At 36.2% G+C, this 17,917-nt stretch overlaps 1 protein-coding gene and 1 non-coding gene across 4 annotated transcripts in view; one reads left to right on the forward strand and one right to left on the reverse strand.

The window, feature by feature from the left end:
- Window positions 1-17,917, forward strand: part of SEMA3D (semaphorin 3D) — a 204,354-nt gene that overhangs the window by 94,599 nt on the left and 91,838 nt on the right. For all 3 annotated transcript variants that reach the window (XM_072759789.1, XM_072759791.1, XM_072759788.1), the window contains exon 4: window positions 16,701-16,763. In XM_072759789.1, the coding sequence (XP_072615890.1) occupies window positions 16,701-16,763 (63 nt within the window). The remainder of the gene's footprint in view (window positions 1-16,700; window positions 16,764-17,917) is intronic.
- LOC112910186 (U6 spliceosomal RNA) lies at window positions 11,018-11,122 on the reverse strand. The gene has a single exon (XR_003233220.1). It is a non-coding gene; the product is annotated as a U6 spliceosomal RNA (small nuclear RNA).

Genomic DNA, 17,917 nt, shown 5'->3' on the forward strand with positions numbered 1-17,917 from the left:
TAAACAGTGAATTATACGCTAGAATTTGAAAAGCTTACCTTCACTATGCCATTATAGTTTCATTCTATTTGTCTTTAAGGGTATATGGTTTCCTTAGAAATTTTTTAATAAATATTTGTTTCAAAGAGCCTATTGATGGTATGAACTAATGTCTCAATTTTAGCAGGAGATAACTCCTTTTATGAAAACCACCAAAGAAAATCTTAGTCAGCTTCACAGTTTTACTTTAAGAGTTGCTACATAGCTAACAAAGCATTCTTCCAAATATGTCTGTTTTAGTATAATAGCAAAAAGCAATTCATACTTTTAAGGGAATTTGTTCTTGTGCTATTCTCTGCCTTCAGGGATTAGAAGAAGAAGTTCATTTATCTGAAATGAGTGTATTAGATCATTGCTTAAAATAAATTCTGATAACATAACTTCCTTCTGTGACTATTTTAAGCAAATCTCTCTTTGGCTGCATTCCATCCTTGAAATGTGCTAATATTTAATAAAATAAATACTTATGAAATATTGATTTCCCTTATGATATTATTGGAATAAATGGTTATTTGGATACATTGTAAAATTAGGGTCTGTGCTACAGATTTTCTGCCTAACTGATATTCTTTTGTCTTTATAAGATGTATAATTCATAAAGAGGTTATATAAAGGAAATAATTTATGTTTATATAGGTATCCACATTTAAAATTTGTATGAATCATTCTCGTGCTAAAAGGTACTTCACAGTAGCAAGTTTAAGTGTCAAGATGTAGTGCTTTAGCAGTGTTTAGACCTACGTGGTTTGCATTGGCTCTGTGCCCCTCGGCAAAAATCCAAACTTCTCTGTGGAAGAAACCACACATGTTGGGACTCTGTGGGTCTGAAGGATGTCCTTTGTACTCTGCAGACTTAAAGCAATCTACAACACATAATTGAGTTAGGAGTGACTGACTGGTTGGGGATATTTTCCTCTGGCAAATTAAAAACAAGATCTGTAAAAAGTATTCAGTTGAAGTGCCAAAATTTAGGATATATGTTTGCTTATAAGTTTTTGTACAAACAAGGATGTGCCTATTGAAAAATAGCCATCATTACTTCATATTTGCCACAGGCCTTCAATGTGGAGTCACTAAACAACCTTTACAAAACGAATTCAGTAACAAATATTTGCAAATATCCTTTGTCTTATCTTTGTTCAAACTAGATTTTGAGTCTTCCACAATGAATGGTACGGGTATATGCTTAATAAGCTCTGATAAGTAAGTGACTGTAGAGGAAGAATGTAAAAATTAGACCCTTCAGAGTATTTCTACTCTCTGGAAAGCAAAAAATATGCCAAGTGGTTTGTTTTTTTGGTTTTGGGGTTTTGTTTTTTGGTTTTTTGTTTTTTGTTTTTTTGTTTGTTTATTTTAGATACAAGAGATTCTGATCTTTTCTTGAAGGAAAGGACTATTTCATTTCTATAGGGATTTAACAGATTTAAGGGCAAGTGTAAGCACACATGGAGATATGATATCTCTCACTTTGAGTAGGCTTTTCCGCCACTGGTTCATAAGGCCTCTCTTTTCAGCTAGGGAATACTCTGTGGGTCCCTCTGTGGAATAGGTTTAGGATAGATATACACACTGATGGGACAAAATGGAATAATCAGAACAAGCCTGACATGGTCCCATTCCAAGGGAAGAACATAGATCTGGAACCATTTTTACTTTACTATTGTGCTGTAGGTTGATTTCCCCCAGAAGCCAACCAGGAGAAGGAGATTAGTTTATGAGGTATTTGTTAGGGAGTGTTCTTGGGATCAACACGTGTGAGAGGGCCACTGGGGAAGTAGTATTAGATAAAGAAAGAACTGAGCTATAATGCAGACCTAGCAAAGCCTCAGCTGACAGGCCAAAGTGATAAGGTGGCAGCCATTTCAATATTTCCCTGTAGTGTAAGTGATAATACCATTATTCAACAGAGTTTATCTTATAAAAGGGAATCTCCATTTTCTCCCTATCTAATCCATTTACCATGACTATCAGTGTTATCTCTTAAACAAATAAAAATCTGACTGTATTTCTCCTCTGCCCATATACTTTTGGAGTTCTTGATTTCCAATGTAGTTGAATGAACTCCAGATTACTGTTGACTTCTAAAGCTCTCCCTGTTTCCAGTCTTATTTTTATCCACTGTTCATTATTCCCTCATTTGCACTTTATTTTCTGCTTCCCTCCCTTCCTCTTTGATTTTTTTTTTAACTCAATCTGCTCCGTTAGTTCCTTTCAAAATAAATTCCTTTCAAGTTTTGTGCCTTTGCTAAAAAGCTTCCTGAGATTGCCATTCACTCCTTTGCTCATTTCACTCCTCTGAATTCTCAAAGGCAGTTACCTAATTTTGCCCTCTTATATAGCCTTTTACTCCCCCAGATTCCATGTTATGTTAAGGGACATAAAAATTCTTTGTGTTTATTAGAGCATTATATACATTATCAGTCTCAGTTGTCCTACTTGATAGAATTATCATTATTCATTGATATAAATAAATCCAAATTATAGCCTCTTTGAATGGGGAGTCGGCTATTTTCCATGCATTTCTGATCCTCCTTTAGCATACAGTACAGTCTGACACATAAAAGACACTACAGAATATGTTTCTTCGATTTTTTTTTTGAATTGGGGATTTTGTTCTTTTTCTCTCTTGATTGTGAGATCAATGTATTATGCTTATCAATTTATCATGCTGTCCACATAGAATAAAAGACATCTGAAAATTAAGAAAATTTATCATATTATATAATAAGAATAATGTCCAGGGTGGCTACTGAGATGGGATATCATCGCTTAATGATACTACCAGGGACCCAGTTATTTCGGTCTCTTATGCCTGCCATTCTTTGTTGGCGTTATCCTTAGGTTGGTAGCAAGATGGCTATGACAATTTCAGGGGTCACATTCAGAAAAGAAAATGTAAAGGGATAAAAGATTATCACTTATTATGTCTCCTTAGGAGCAAGAAACCTTTCGAGAATCCTTTCTAAAATCTCATTGGCCAGAAATATGTCAATTGTAGTGTTTGAACTCAAAATAGGGGTGCTGAGACCATGATTTGCTTACATCAATCAATTACCTTAGGCGGAAGAAATGTTCAGGAATCAATCACATTGATCACTACACTTACCGAGAGGAAGTAGAAAGCAAATTCTCTGGGGAAAAAAAATTATTTAAAGGACTCAATTTTTTTTTCATTAACTTAGGCTACCTGAGGCAAACATAATCATTTCCTCAGCCAATCAACAAGAAGAATGTATGTTGACTATTTGGAGAGAACTATTAAGATTAGCTAGTTCTACAAGGAACTACTCTGGGAGGATTTATTTTTCTTTTAGGAGATAGGCTTGAAAAGTATTCATTACAAGTAAACATCCTTGAGGTCATTTATTCTTCTCCACCCTACATGGTAAAAATTGAAAAATCAGCTGACCTTTACTTCTCTTGCTTATGTAAGAGTTCATTTGCCTCTATGAAAGTTCTCTGTGGTCTCTCTAATGTATGTGAGCTTTATGAACTCTGGGCTGCTGCAGATCTCATCAAATTTTCTGATACTCTGTAAGTTTTCTTCCTTCAATATTCTAACCATTGGAGGGATGACGTTGTTCAGAGACAGTAAGATTACAATTGAACTCAAAGAGTTAAAGACTGCATTATTATTCTGTAGTACAGTAGCTAGCATTATCCACTAAATATTTAATGTACAGAGAATGCATTTTTTAAACCAAATAGCTAATATACTTAAGCATCATTGAATATGTATCTTAGCAGAATTATACCCAAAATAGGGCTCCTTTGATTGGATTTTGTCCATCTCTGGGGTTGAAACCAATTATATGCATTTGTAGAATTAAAACTTGGGAGGGTTTTTTTTTTTTTTTTAAGATTATTTATTTATTTATTTATTTATTTGAGGTGGGGGGAGGACAAAGGAAGAGAGAAATCCAAGTAGACTCTGCACTAAGGTCAGAGTCCAAAGTGGGTCTTGACCCCACAACTCTGAGATCAGACCTGAGTTGAAACCAAAAGCCAAGCACTTAACTGACTGTACCACTCAGGTACCCCGAGATACATTTTAGTGACTAACTTTGTATATATATTTTTTCTTTTCTACATTAGTCAGCATTTTTTCCATTTTTTTCATTAAAAAATCAGTTGAGTGTCTACTTTTGTCACATGTGCATGGGATTTGAACTAGTTCAAGATGGATGGGTAAATCTGGATTGTTGTTAACTGGTTAATTAAAATAATTTGTATTTGGAACTTGCAGTTTATTGTTTCCTTGTTAAGTTAGTGGAGGAAAAACATGTTTGAGAAATCAAGTAAAGTTGTTCTCCCTTCCATATTTTTCACAGTTCAAATTAAAGAAACTACATTTCCCTGGCCTAGCCCTTAACATCTTGCCCATTCTCTAGAGTCAGAGGAAGTAAATGAAAAAATAATTTTAATAGTCAGGAAAGATGGTCAATGGCGGATAGACTTTTACATTCATTTATCATTATTAGTGATGCATCCGAAACCTGTTCATGCAGAGATAATAGTAATAAGTTTTTGACATTTGTATTATATGACTTAAGGGCCTACAGTTTCTAAACAAATGATTCTAAACTAGATGGCATCACTACACTTTGACTATAAATGAACATTCTCCACCTCAACCAGGCTTAAGTAGTCCTAGCAATAATCCATATAAAATCCAGAGCCTCCTCTATGTAAACTGCAGGAGTTATATATACAAACTGAAAGTCTCTCTCTTTCTCTCTCCTTTCTCTGTCTCTTTCTCATTTTTTTAATGGAGTCATAGTTAACAGTAAATATATATATATATATATATATCCAGTACTCTGTTTGATTATGTTAGTTAATTGGACTTCTGAGTTAAAGAGTTGTTGGGATCCTTCCATCTGAAAATGTAACTCACTTTGGAAGCAGTTCAAACCATGAATGGGTGGAGTGAGTCTCTAAACCAGGATGTAAGCAAACAGATCACAAAGGGGATGATTTATTAAACTAAGTTCTGCTTTTGTATTCATATTATTTAAGGATTTGTTTCTTGGTTTCCTTTGTTTTTTTTCTTCTCTCTCTTTTTCAAGTGGGCTATAGAAGCAGTCAAGTAGATCAATGAAATAAACTTACTCTGAGACTACAGTTATTATTTATTTTACCTACTAACCTAACAGTGACTGGTGTGTCAACTCACGGAGTGTAATAATAAACAACTGTATTTTACCTCCCACCAGTCCTTTCAGTCTGCTCTGTGGAACTCCTTTCTCTGGACCTGTTGAGTAACTCCAGCAGGCAACCATGGTTTTCAAGGTCACTCTTAGAATAGGCAGTTGTTGTGTAGCAGTTAAAAGGTCCAGGTCTGATGTAATAAAACTTTCAAGCTCTGTTCCTTCTATCTGTCCCCATTTGGTCATGCCATGTGAAGGAAGGCTCCTGGGCAGGGAGGTGTTCAGAGACTTCTCTTTGTCCCTACCTAGCACTCCTCCTCTTCCTTAAGCCTGTGAAACAGAGTTTACTACGTCTCTATTCAAATCAGGAGAAGGGAGGAGGAGAGGGGTTTGGACAAGTGTCTACTTTACTGTCATTGTCAGAGGGACCTCACTTCTCTACTTTCTGGCCTTGTCAGATGTTTAAAGATGGCTTTTCTTTCAAAGGCATCTTAGTGAGTTTTTTGTTGTTGTTTTGTTTTTTGTTTTTTGTTTTTGGGTGGGGGGCGGATTTCCTCTTTCTGGAGTTCTTTCCTTTGCAGTTCTCTGGATAAGGTGACTACATCTCTTCTCTGACTGGTATGTTCTAATTTTTAATCCTGAGAAGGATTGCAGTTTGACCTAGAGTAGCCTCATGTCATCCCACTTTTGAGTGAGCATGGCTCCCATCTCTTCCATGGAAAACCATCATGTGTCTTTTCCTAGACATATTCTAGAAGTTCAGGCTGATATTAGTGGAGCCACTGAGTTTGGTCTCTATTTTCCCTGCAGCTTGTTAGTCTCTCTCTCACCTTTAGACATTAGTCTAGAATGTTCCACCAACTACATGTTCAACAGCAAGTGCTTCTTGAGGTCCCATAAAAGCTCCTTTGCTGGCACCTACTCCTCACTTTAGGGGTTGTAGAACACATACTAGAACTGTCTCAGATGAAATATTCTTCTCTAGAGAAAGGAAAAAACTTTCTAATTTCCAGTTTCCATGTATTTATAGCTGATCGTGGGTGAAATCATCCATAGGATTCTTGGCCACCTACAATGAAATTTTTTGCTTCTTAACCTACCATCTCATTTTTGAATTTTTGCTCAGCTAAAACTTCTCTTTTAACATTTTGCCTTACTACTTACTACTTAAAATGAGCCCTCAAAGGGATGTTGTTTTACCTCCAAATTTAACGGACCTCCTCATTATATTCCTCATTATATATATTCCTGAAGCATATAAATTAGAACCATAGAGGCAACCAAATGAAAAATATTAATATTATTATTGGTATCATTTACCTTTTAACTATTAATAGCCTCAAACAAAACATATATGGTTTTACATCTTGTTTCCCATGCTTTTCCATAGATTTCTGCTGGAATCTGACTCTATTTTGTCAATTATCTTTGAAATTAATCTTCAAATAGTTTACTTTCATTTTGAGATAATATTTAATCAACTTTATTCCTTTTTAATTAATTAAAAAATCATTTCTCTTGAAACTCATACGTGTCAAAATTAAATATTGTATATAAAATGTTTAGGGGTGCTTGGGTGGCTCATTCCATTGAACATCTGCCTTTGGCTTAGGTCATGATCCCAAGGTCCTGAGATCGAGCCCTGCTTTGGGTTCTCTGCTCTCTGGGAGCCTGCTTCTCCCTTTTCTTCTGCCCAGCCGCCATACCCTCTCAAATAAATAAAAATCTTTTCTAAAAATATTAGAAAATGTTCGAAGAATTGCTATGTTAGCTAAGATTTTTAATTAATTTATTCATGAGAAACACACACACACACACAGAGAGATTGAGGCAGAGACACAGGCAGAGGGAGAAGCAGGCTCCATGCAGGGAGCCTGACATGGGATTGGATCCCGGGTCTCCAGGATCACACCCTGGGCCAAAGGCAGGAGCTAAACCACTGAGTCACCCAGGGATCCCTAGCTAAGATCTTTTAATAAGCCCCACCAAGAACCTAATTAGTTAATCTTGTAGTGTTCAAGGAAGTTTTTCTATTTAAAGTAATTCATGTTCATTTCTAATATAAAAAATACTAAAAATGTTTCTAGGCGAGGGAGGACGTTTTCCTATGGATTTCGAAATGAGAAAGCATTGTACGAGGGCAATATATACATTATGTAGCCTACCAAAGAGAATTCCATATTTTTGTGAAAAAATTTGACGTAACTTCATTTTGCCTTGCACATGGTCCCCACATTTGCTTCAGAACTTGACTCTGTTGGTTATTTAACCACAAAATAATCAAAATTATTTAAAAGGAAATATTGTATAAACATCAACATGAAATACTTAAGCTAGAACTCAGATACTTTAAGAGGATTAGGGGTTTTTTTTTCTCTTTTTAGTAGTAAAGTAATTCCATGTTTATAATTGTGATTGTTATTTTTCTTCCACCTAACAATCATAATGCCATTTTTGGATTATTTTTCTTCTTATTTAACATGAACTCAGTATGTGATGATGAAAATTAGGTTACTTGAAGGTCATCAAACTGTGCCCCTATTTTTAAGCACTTATTTTAAAAAAATAACCAACCTAAATGACTTTGTAATTTTAAATACAATAATTTTTGGTGGAATATTTAAACACCATTCTCTTTGTAGCATGCATGAAAAGCGCTTTGTTATTTTTCTTTCCATAAGGAAGTCTAAAACAAGAGAGTTTTCATGCCCAAGGATCCTGTACTTGCTTGCTTTATACTGAGTACAAGCAGAAATGCTTTTATAAGTCCAAATGACCTTCTGACTCCAGTCCCATTAACTCACATCATGGCTGAATAAGACATTCCCCCCTAATGCTTTGCCCTGTAAATCTATTATTTAGGGTGAAAGTCTCTGAATTAATACTTCTCACTTAAAATCAAGACATTGAAAAAAGAAAATTGCCACCTTTTTTAATACTTAGTATTAAGAAAATATGAACATTGGAAACCAGGTGGACATCCCAATAAATTACCTTTTGTTACACGGCACCCTGCTTATTTTCAGGGTGATTAATCTGTTTCCCAGTGCCTGCGGAGCACATGCCATCCAGTGACCCAGCAGTGAAACAATCGCCTCGTTCAGGGATGTGCTGGCTTGCCAGCCCGGGTACTGATGTGCGGGGCCCATTGGTCACTGTGCCGCGCTGGCAGGGTGCTGTCACACGGCTCAGCCTCCTGCCAGAACGCTGACAAGAACTCCTCCTCTCTCTGCTTTTAAGGGAAACTCCGCAGATCACTTTTCAGTAAGTACTGAGGGCTTCCTGGGCGTGTGACACTGTGCCAGCCACTAGAGAGGCAGGACGCAAAGCAGCACTCCTCGTCCCTCGAGGTCAGTAGTCACGAAATTTCAAGGAGTCATATATTTGAGGCATATGCTTAGGAAGACAATGAAGACTGTGACCTGGGTTTCGTACAGAATTATATTGTCTGTCCACAAGCATAATTGCACTCAAATTCACATGTGACTGCACCACAAATTCAAAATTACCCTTTGTGGATTTCTTAAAATTTCTTTTAGGTAGCAGGATACTCTAGTGTTCCTCTCCCTTCCATGCAGTATGTGATTCCTGAGCTCCTGCCATGTCTCCAGCGGCCTTCCAAGGCAGGGCGTCCGGTGGAGAATAAAACTGGTTGGGTCTCTGTCCTCATGGTGCCTCTGGTTTCTAAAGGGAGTGTTTGTTGGAGAAGAAAAAAGGAAACAAATAGGAGAATATCACTTAAATGTAGTGAAAAACTATGGTGATGATCCTGGGGGTCGGGGGGGAATGACTTTATTCATTTATTCACTCATCCATTCCTTCCTTCCTTCCTTCCTTCCTTCATTCATTCATTTATTTTAGTTTCTATTTAAATTCCAGTTAGTTAACATAGAGTGTAATATTAGTTTCGGGTGTAGGTATGCTAACTCAACACTTGCATGCAACACCTGGTGCTCATCACAGCAAGCATCCTATTCCTCAATCCCTATCCCCTATTTCACCCGTCCTCCTACCCACCTCCCCTCTGGTAACCAGCAATTTGTTCTCTTTAGTTGTTTGTTTCTTGGTTTGCCTCTCTCTCTTTTTTCCTCGTATGCTTGTTTGTTTTGTTTCTTAAATTCCACATATGAGTAGAATCATATGTTATTTGTCTCTGATGGGCTCCTTTTGCTTAGCATGATACTCTCTAGCTGCATCCACATCACTACAAATGGCAAGTGGAGTAGCTGGTCTTCAGAGAAGGATTTTTCTGAGGAAGTGATATTAAAATGGACTTATATAAGAAAGGATCATCCAGAGGAGGACAGATATATTCCAAGGAGAACTGATTCATTCTGAGGAGAGTGTTCAGGTGACATTTGAAAGCACAGCATTAGCTGCTCATGAGCAGCGAAGTAGGGACTCGAATTTAGTATTCTAATTCCATTGCATTTCATTGATCTTTACAACCAGAAAAGGGTTCCAAACTAAATTTACTTGCAAGAGGAAAGTGGCAGACGGATATGATAAACACAAGTGTATCAGCATTCAGAGAAATTAGGTGGAAGAAGCTAACTGTGAAAGAAGCTTTGAGCTGAGTCCTGAGAAGGAAAAGGGAGAGACAATTCTCGCCCAAGACTTAATGAAGGAAGCAACATGGGCAGGTCATACCCAAACTTAAGAGTCCAAACAACCCATCTATAGCAACTTTGCCCCCCGCCAGTTTCAATCATGCAAGCTCTACTTTGGGTGCTGTTGTCCTTATTTTTCATTGAGCTCAGATCTCCTACCTCCCTCTGTTCCTGGAACCCAGAGCAGTCTTTACTCCTTTAACCCTTTACCATTGGCATGTAGACCAACATTTTCCCAACTTTTTTTTACAACCATTCACAAACTTGAATACTGTTCTTTGATAGAGACACCCATCTGCATTTTTAGGGCCCTGAATTTTTGTCCTTAATTAGATTTTATGAACAAGTTGTAAGTTTCCCTTCTGTGTATTCCGTTCAGTTCTGGCCTCTCTGAATTAGGCCAAGGGACATTTGACTGACCTTGCACTGGCTAACTTGAGTCAATTAAATTGCTTCTCCGAAGATGTAACAAAGAACAGATATAATTAGAATTTCCTTAAGATGTCTTTATAGGCCTTATCATTAATTGAATGTTTCTGTAACTTGCCTAAGATTAAATAATTAAAAATAAATTGCCTGACATTTTCACCTTACTAAGTGATAACTGTTAATGAGTTACATAAGTTATGAATGAAACAATAATTGTTAGAGACATTGCAGTATTTACTTTTGAGTTGTTTGTATTCAAAGGGAAGTGAAAATGCTTCAAAGAACAAAGAAACAACATTTTGGATTTGGGGTAGAGATAAGCAAATAAAATCAGTATAAGATAATCAGATCATAGGTTGTATTTTAAAATGCATATACAGCTCCCATTATACTTTCATAAGGAAATCAGTATTATATCTCTTTTAAAATATGTTTAAAATAAAACTATAATAGCTGAGCATATATGTACAGTGACACTGAGAACAATATTCATTTTATTAGAGTGATCTCTTATGATACTGGGAATCTACACTCTAACTCTGAAAGAAAAAAATACATATACATGTATATACTTTTATTCTCTTTTTTAAAAAACAATATGAATGGGCACCTGGATAGCTCAGTCAGTTAAGTGTCTGACTTTGGCTCAGGTCATGATCTTGGGGTCCTGAGATTGAATTCCACGTTGAGCTCCCCGCTGAGCAGGGAGTCAGCTTGACCCTCCGCTCCTCCCCCAGCTCATGTCTCTCACCCTTGATCTCTCTCTCAAATAAATAAATAAAATCTTTAAAAAAATAGTGATAAGGATTGAATTTATGTGCCATCTTTGCAAAGGTACCATGCTAATCTTTTGTGTATCATTCCATTTAGTAAATCTGCTGCCAAAGTGAGCACTACATATATATTTTTTTTAGACGTTAATATTTGATCCTCCCAGGTGTAATTTACACAGATGAATCCTTTGGAAATGTTCTGTTTCAACTGTGAAATATTATGGAAGCAACATAATTATAGTAGTTGAATCAGTAAATTATAGGACATGGAGACTGACTTATCAGATGCACTTGTTTTGAAACCTCAACCAATAAATTGTCACTTCCAAGTGGAGAAATTTTATAAATTTACTCGTTTCTCAGAGTAGTTTTCTGTCATTAACTTGATCAATAAGATTAGCACTCAAAATTAATTTTCAACCCCAAATTATTTAGTAGTGGTTCAATTAGTAATTACACCCTGGATAATTATGTTGAGAGAAATTCTCAGGCTCATCTGGATCCACAGAGAACATATATTTGATTTCTAATGTCTGTCCTCCATACGGGTAGGGAGAGCAGCTCTAAGCTTTGTACATATTTGAGATCCTTTGTATCTAAGCACCAAGGTTCCAAAGACTACTTGCCACCAAAATGATACCTTACAGCCTGGTTTCGGTATGTCATACAGTGTTAGTTAAGAACTAGTATCCCATGGGACTATTTCAGGACACTTAATATGGCAATTATGCAAGTAGCATCTCTGCCTCTGGTGTGTCTCTTTTTGATAAGTGAAAGAAAAATATCCACAGTAACTTTCCAAGGGAGTCGTATAGCCGCATCAACTTTAGGAGTGTGTGTCTTGTTGTCCTGCTCATGCAGCTTTTAAGAGAGCGTGACACTGCACATACCACAGTCTGAAGTGCAAGAAAACATGTGTGACATTCTATTGCCAATAAATTCAGAAGTAATGAGAATGTTAATGCACTGCTTCAAATCTGCTCACATTACCTAATGACCAAAAGGGTTTTTATGGATTTTGTGGACATTGTATTTCTAAGTGTACTGACTGGGCTGAAATATTCTGAGAATCTCAGGTACTTCTTGGGCTTTCAGGTAGACTATGCTGAAACTTGGGAATATTTATGAAATATGTTGTTGTATAATCAGTCAGAGTTAATTTCTCTCTCTAGACGTATCTCTGTGTGCATCTGTCTCTCTATCCACCTACAAACACACACACATATGCTACATGCACATATATACACCCATGTGCACACACCCTGCGCACACACCCACATATATGCGCACAAGTATGCACACACTCTACGCATGAACACACACATGTCACCTGCATGCATACCCTGCACACGTACACACGTATATGCACCAGTGTGCACACCCTGCACATGTACCCACATATATGCACACATGCGTGCACACAATTTGACTAGAAAAACATGGAAATGATGGAAGACTTTTATATAGATACAGAGATGTGATATATATGTCAAATATGCCACTTCAAAAGATTATTGAAGAACAAAAATATTACTTGGATTTATTTCTGCCAACCCCATGCAAGTACATGGGTTTTTTTGTTGTTGTTTTTACTTATTGCTTTGCTTTATTATATTTTTAGATTGAATTAAGTGAAATTTTGCTTCTTTAAATTCTTTACCAACATAGAATTAAAAGGAATATTTTTTAGAAGGCCCTTTATTCTAATGACTAGGTGGTAAGTAAAAGAAAATCCCACTATAACTCATGATTAAAATGATAGCTTTTAAATATTGGCACAACTACAAAGATTCCTTTTTCCCCCTTTTAAGTAAATGTTTTGAGTCTGGAAGATAATCAGATATCTCCTAGGTTGTTGTTATTAAGGTAATTCTATTTGTGATTCCTAAATTCTTGACAGCATTGTGTCAAAATAAGCCAATATATAATTTTAATGAATCTTTATTTTTAAGGCTTATGTTATCTTAAGAAGTAAAATTATCTTTGTGATACTATCTTAGAATTACTGTGCAAAAATAATGATTAAAGGATCATTTCTGTTTTTAAACGGTCTAAACATTATGGGATTGAAGGTAAATGGTGAAAAGTGAGATAACATTTTGGGAACAAATACCTGCTATAAACAGAGATTAGAAGATTTATTAAAATTGGTTTTTGGAGCTCAACAAATTCTCGGTGCTTGGGTATCTTTGTAGAACATTTACCCACTAATCAAAAACCTGATTCTCTGGTGCTTGTAATTTTAGTTTTATTGCTTCGTTAACTAGGATGACACATTTCAATTTTCAATTATGTGACTTACAATCAATTCCATTTACAATTATATGACTTACAATTAATAGCTGAAAATGTACAACAAACCATTAAAACATCTTTTAGAGATTTGTATTCCTTTGCAAAGAGAAGGAAGGAATCTGTAATTACTATTTTAGTGTTAAGTCCTTAAGAAAAAATTAGAGTCGAGACTGTTCGGAGCAAGTAATTGAAAACAATGGCTCAAAAGTCGGGCCCTGTATCTTGGTGGGCCCCTCGTGGGCCCCTAGTGCTCCCGGGGTGCGGTGGCTGGATCCTCGGAGCTCTCTGCTCACCTGTGTCTCCTGGAGAAATGCAGTTACCTTCTCTGTTGCAGAACTATCTTCCTGACTCACTGCCACACCTCCCCCAGCAGACCGAGGGCCCTTTGTAATTATGTGTGTAATAAACAAATAATTAAAGAACAATACGTATTCTGTGCTAACTTTGGAACTTTCATGTAGATTTCAAAGAAGACATGAAGATTGCTTCCCCGACTCCCTCTTTAAATAACACCCTCCTTCTGAAGCCTCAACAAATGTATTCGTAATCAGTTTTAGAAACATTTATCTCATGATTCGCTTTAAGTCATCACCCAATAGGCTGTTTGGGTGAAAACATCCTTTGATAATCTTTCTCCTCTTTAAATCTTATTTACTTAATGTAGAAGAATTCCGTATTTTCCTTTTCTTTTTTTTTAAAATAGAATTTATACCAATAAGATATTTAGATCAGAACAGATATCTATAGCTATTTTTCTAAATTTATTCAGAAATAAAATGAAATTAAATTTACCATCATGAAAAACAGAATGGTGTCTGATGTATTGAAAAGACTCAAAGAAATATTAATCTAGACTAGAAACCAAATAAAACAAGCTAAAGGTTAAACCCATTGACAGATCATGGTTATGTATTCTGCATACCCCTTATTTTCAGTCCAAGGATACAAAGTTGTCCTTTGTAAAATCACTATAATATTCAGAATCAGCAAGTATAGAGTTATAGTTTTGCAAGATGAAAGAATTCTGAAAATTGGTTCCACAAAGTGAATATATTTGACAATATCGAACTGTAAATATGACTAAGATGATCAATTTTGTTATGTCCATTTTACCACAATTAAAAATAAAAAATAAAAATGAGTCATCTAGGAAAAAAAATGTCTTAAGAGAAGGTGCCTTGAGCTCATGAGCCCAAATCAGAAGCAAAGCTACCATGAAATCAAGATGATATTTTTATGAGAGAAAAAGAACACTGGCTTCAGTGTTTTTGCTACTAGTGGTTAAAAATAAGCAAACAAACAAACAATTAAAAAACAACTGGAAGAAACTAAAATTTCTTGCCAGCTATGGTGTTCTGGTTTACTCTTCATTCATTCATTTATTTAGGGCCGCATGATTTTGGGTTGATGATTGACTATTGTTGATCAGCCTATGTATGGCCCATTTTGATTCATTTATTTATTAATCTGTATTACTCAGTTGTTTTAAATTATGCATTCAAATACCTGAAAAGGCTTCATCCAGAACAGAAACTAAGATCTGGTAAATGGCTGCTTCTTACTACAATTTAAGCCTTCTATTTTTTTTAAGATTTTATTAATTTATTCATGAGGGAGACACACACAGAGAGGCAGAGACACAGGCAGAGGGAGAAGCAGACTCCATGCAGGGAGCCCAACGTGGGACTCGGTCCCGGGACCTGGGGTCACGCCCTGAGCCCAAGGCAGATGCTCAACCACTGAGCCACCTAAGTCTTTTTTTCCAGTCTGGGGCACCCATGGTTTTGAATCCTGTATTCATCAGTCTTGTTCGGCTTTTTGCTCCTTTATTCCATCTGCACATATACCTTTAAAGTGCCTCTTTTATTTTAGCTGTTTTTAACATTATTCTGAAGGGATCATTCTGTTTGTAGTTTTGGAAACTATACTTTTTACCTAATAACTAACTGCTAAGATCCAGCTATACAATTTTTTATTGCTGTGGTCCCTTCATATTTTATGGCTGGCTAATTTTCAAAATTGTGTGAAAATATAATTGCCATGATTTAAACCCTGTTTTAATAAGTAGCATCTTTAGTCCTTTACTGTGAACCACATCACCTGAGCCTGCTCTGGCTGTGCCACCCTGCCTAGGCACATCTTTGGATTATAATTTGCAGCCTATTAAAGTGTGCTCTAAATGAACAACATTGCTTCATTTAAAAACCTCAGTAATTTTATCAAATTTGTCTAGTAAGGGAATGTGAGTGGTATTCTCTATTCTTCTTTACCCAGAAACATGAAACTCTAAAATTTTATAACTTCTAAGTCATTTGGGACTTCCAGGTTTAACAAGTCTCTTCCAGTGCATTCCCTCAGGATATTTCTCTTTTTCCTCACCTATTAAGGCATTTTTCTGCTAACATTGGTGAGAAACATCAAAGTTTGTCAGTAACTCTTGGAACATATATTATGAGCAACTCCAAGTTTGCTCTTCCTGTTTCTTCTTGCCTGTAGCTTAGTAGAGAGCATTTCTCCCTTTAAGCTAATGGAGTAAAGTAGCTGTTTGAACCTTATTTTGCAAAACCTTCTTGACAGAAGTGCTAAACTTTGTTAAAAACAAAAGAAAACCTGTGTGATAAATTCCAGACAGTTAAAGCATGAGTAAAAGCTACCACCCGAGGGATTTGCTGCCTTTATCCTTAATCATTTGCCCAAATAATAATTATTATGTGGTGATTGAGACCCCTGTACTTCAGACAGACTTTGCATCATATTTTGGCTTTGCTGGTGACTGTGTTCGGGGCCCTTGACATTTTACTTAATGGCCGTATGAATGAGTTTTCTGATGTGAGAATGGAGAGAGTTAGTATAGCCATCTCACTGGGTCATTGTGAGATTCAAATAAGATAATACATAAAAAATGTTTAAGCGACAGATGCATCTGAGCTCCATACATGTTAAATTTGCCAGCAAATCAACACTGATCTTTGACTCGGAGTGTTAACTTATGCTTGTAACAAAGTGCTTTGTCACACACTTCCCTGCACACGTTTATATATGCTCCAGCACTCTGAGTAAGCACAGAAAAACAGCGTAAATAGAATCTCTTACTTAAGCAAATGCTCTTCTGACATTCTGTTGACATCACAATAAGAATTTGTGGCCTTCTCAATATAATTTATCTCTTATTCAATACATTTAAAAAGAAACTAGATCAAAATATACAAATGGATGGTTCTATAGCTTTTTCTTAGAAACCTTTTTAGGGTGACTTTGGAAAATATTTAAATCTCAAAATTCTTACAACATGCTTTGAGCTTGATTTGTTATCCACTCTTCAATTTCATGCACTCATTTTCCTAATTAGAATGGCAGAGTGTTTTAGATATTCAGATTCTGACACACTTTGAAATGTTTTACAGATTTATTGGCCCGCTGCAAAGGAACGAGTGGAATTATGCAAATTAGCTGGGAAAGATGCCAATGTAAGTACGAGACTTTAAAAATATCTTTGTTAAACTGGTACTGATATGATAGTCAATATTGGTTTTTATTGAATTAACAGCATTGGTGTATTATTTTTAAGGCTGCATTAACATTCTGTGTCAAGATCAAGAAGATATAAAATATTTCTATCTTGCCAAAAGGAATGCCATTATTCTCAGAAATTTAGAAATACTAGACTTTCTAAACTGTTAATTCTGGATATTCTTATTTTCTTCAAACAAATGTCAGAAAAACACTTGAAATATCAAAAAATAAGTCATCAGAAAAATACCTATAGTATTGCATACTTTTCACTTATATGCCCGTATTTTGCAAATGCACACAAAATCATGAGTACTTCAGCATCACAAACATACAATTGGGGTTTAAGTTAATTTGGATTAAAAATTTTTTTTTAATTTGGATTAAAATTAAACTTACAGCATTTAGAAGAAAAATTTCAAGTGTTGCATTATAGAGACAGTAAGAACGATGGGGTGAAGATGAATGACACTACATTCTGGAATAAGAACTAGAAATAATTTACTCTAAAATTCACTTAAGCGTAATTATATGAAATAATTTATAAAGGTTAAATAATGGGGCTCAAATATAAACTGCTGGTTTAAGCTGCCGTAAGGGCCAGAGAAAACCCTTAGCAACAAGCGACCCACTTAGTTGCCCTGGAGGCTCCGTCTGAATTGCTCTCGCGTGGTCCCCCTTGTCCTGGCTCCCCGCCCCCCAGCCCGCCTGCTGCCTGCTTTATCCCCCGCAGGGATGGAAGAGCGCTGCGGCCCTCTCTGCCTCTCCTCCCCCTCCCGGGGCTCTGACTCAGGCCAGATGCGCTGCGTCCTGCCCTGACTTCTTGCACTGTGGTGATAGGGAAAATTGCTTTTTTCTTTTTTCTTTTTTTTTTTTTTTTGGCAAAATAAATCACTTCCTGAATGTATCTGAAGATGAAAAGAGGTTCTAAACTTTCCAAAACCATGGATATCTTGAGGCTTTTTTTTCTGCAACATTCTGTAATGTCGCCGTAAACACTGTAACCCAGGGGGGGTCAAGCCAGCAATGCCTTCATATTTAATAACAACAAATAAGTGTGTGTTATGGGAAAGTGTAATTAGATGCAAAAATTCTCACTTTATCAATGTGA

This window comes from Vulpes vulpes, chromosome 5 (genome assembly GCF_048418805.1).
Source record: "Vulpes vulpes isolate BD-2025 chromosome 5, VulVul3, whole genome shotgun sequence".
NCBI lineage: Eukaryota > Metazoa > Chordata > Mammalia > Carnivora > Canidae > Vulpes > Vulpes vulpes.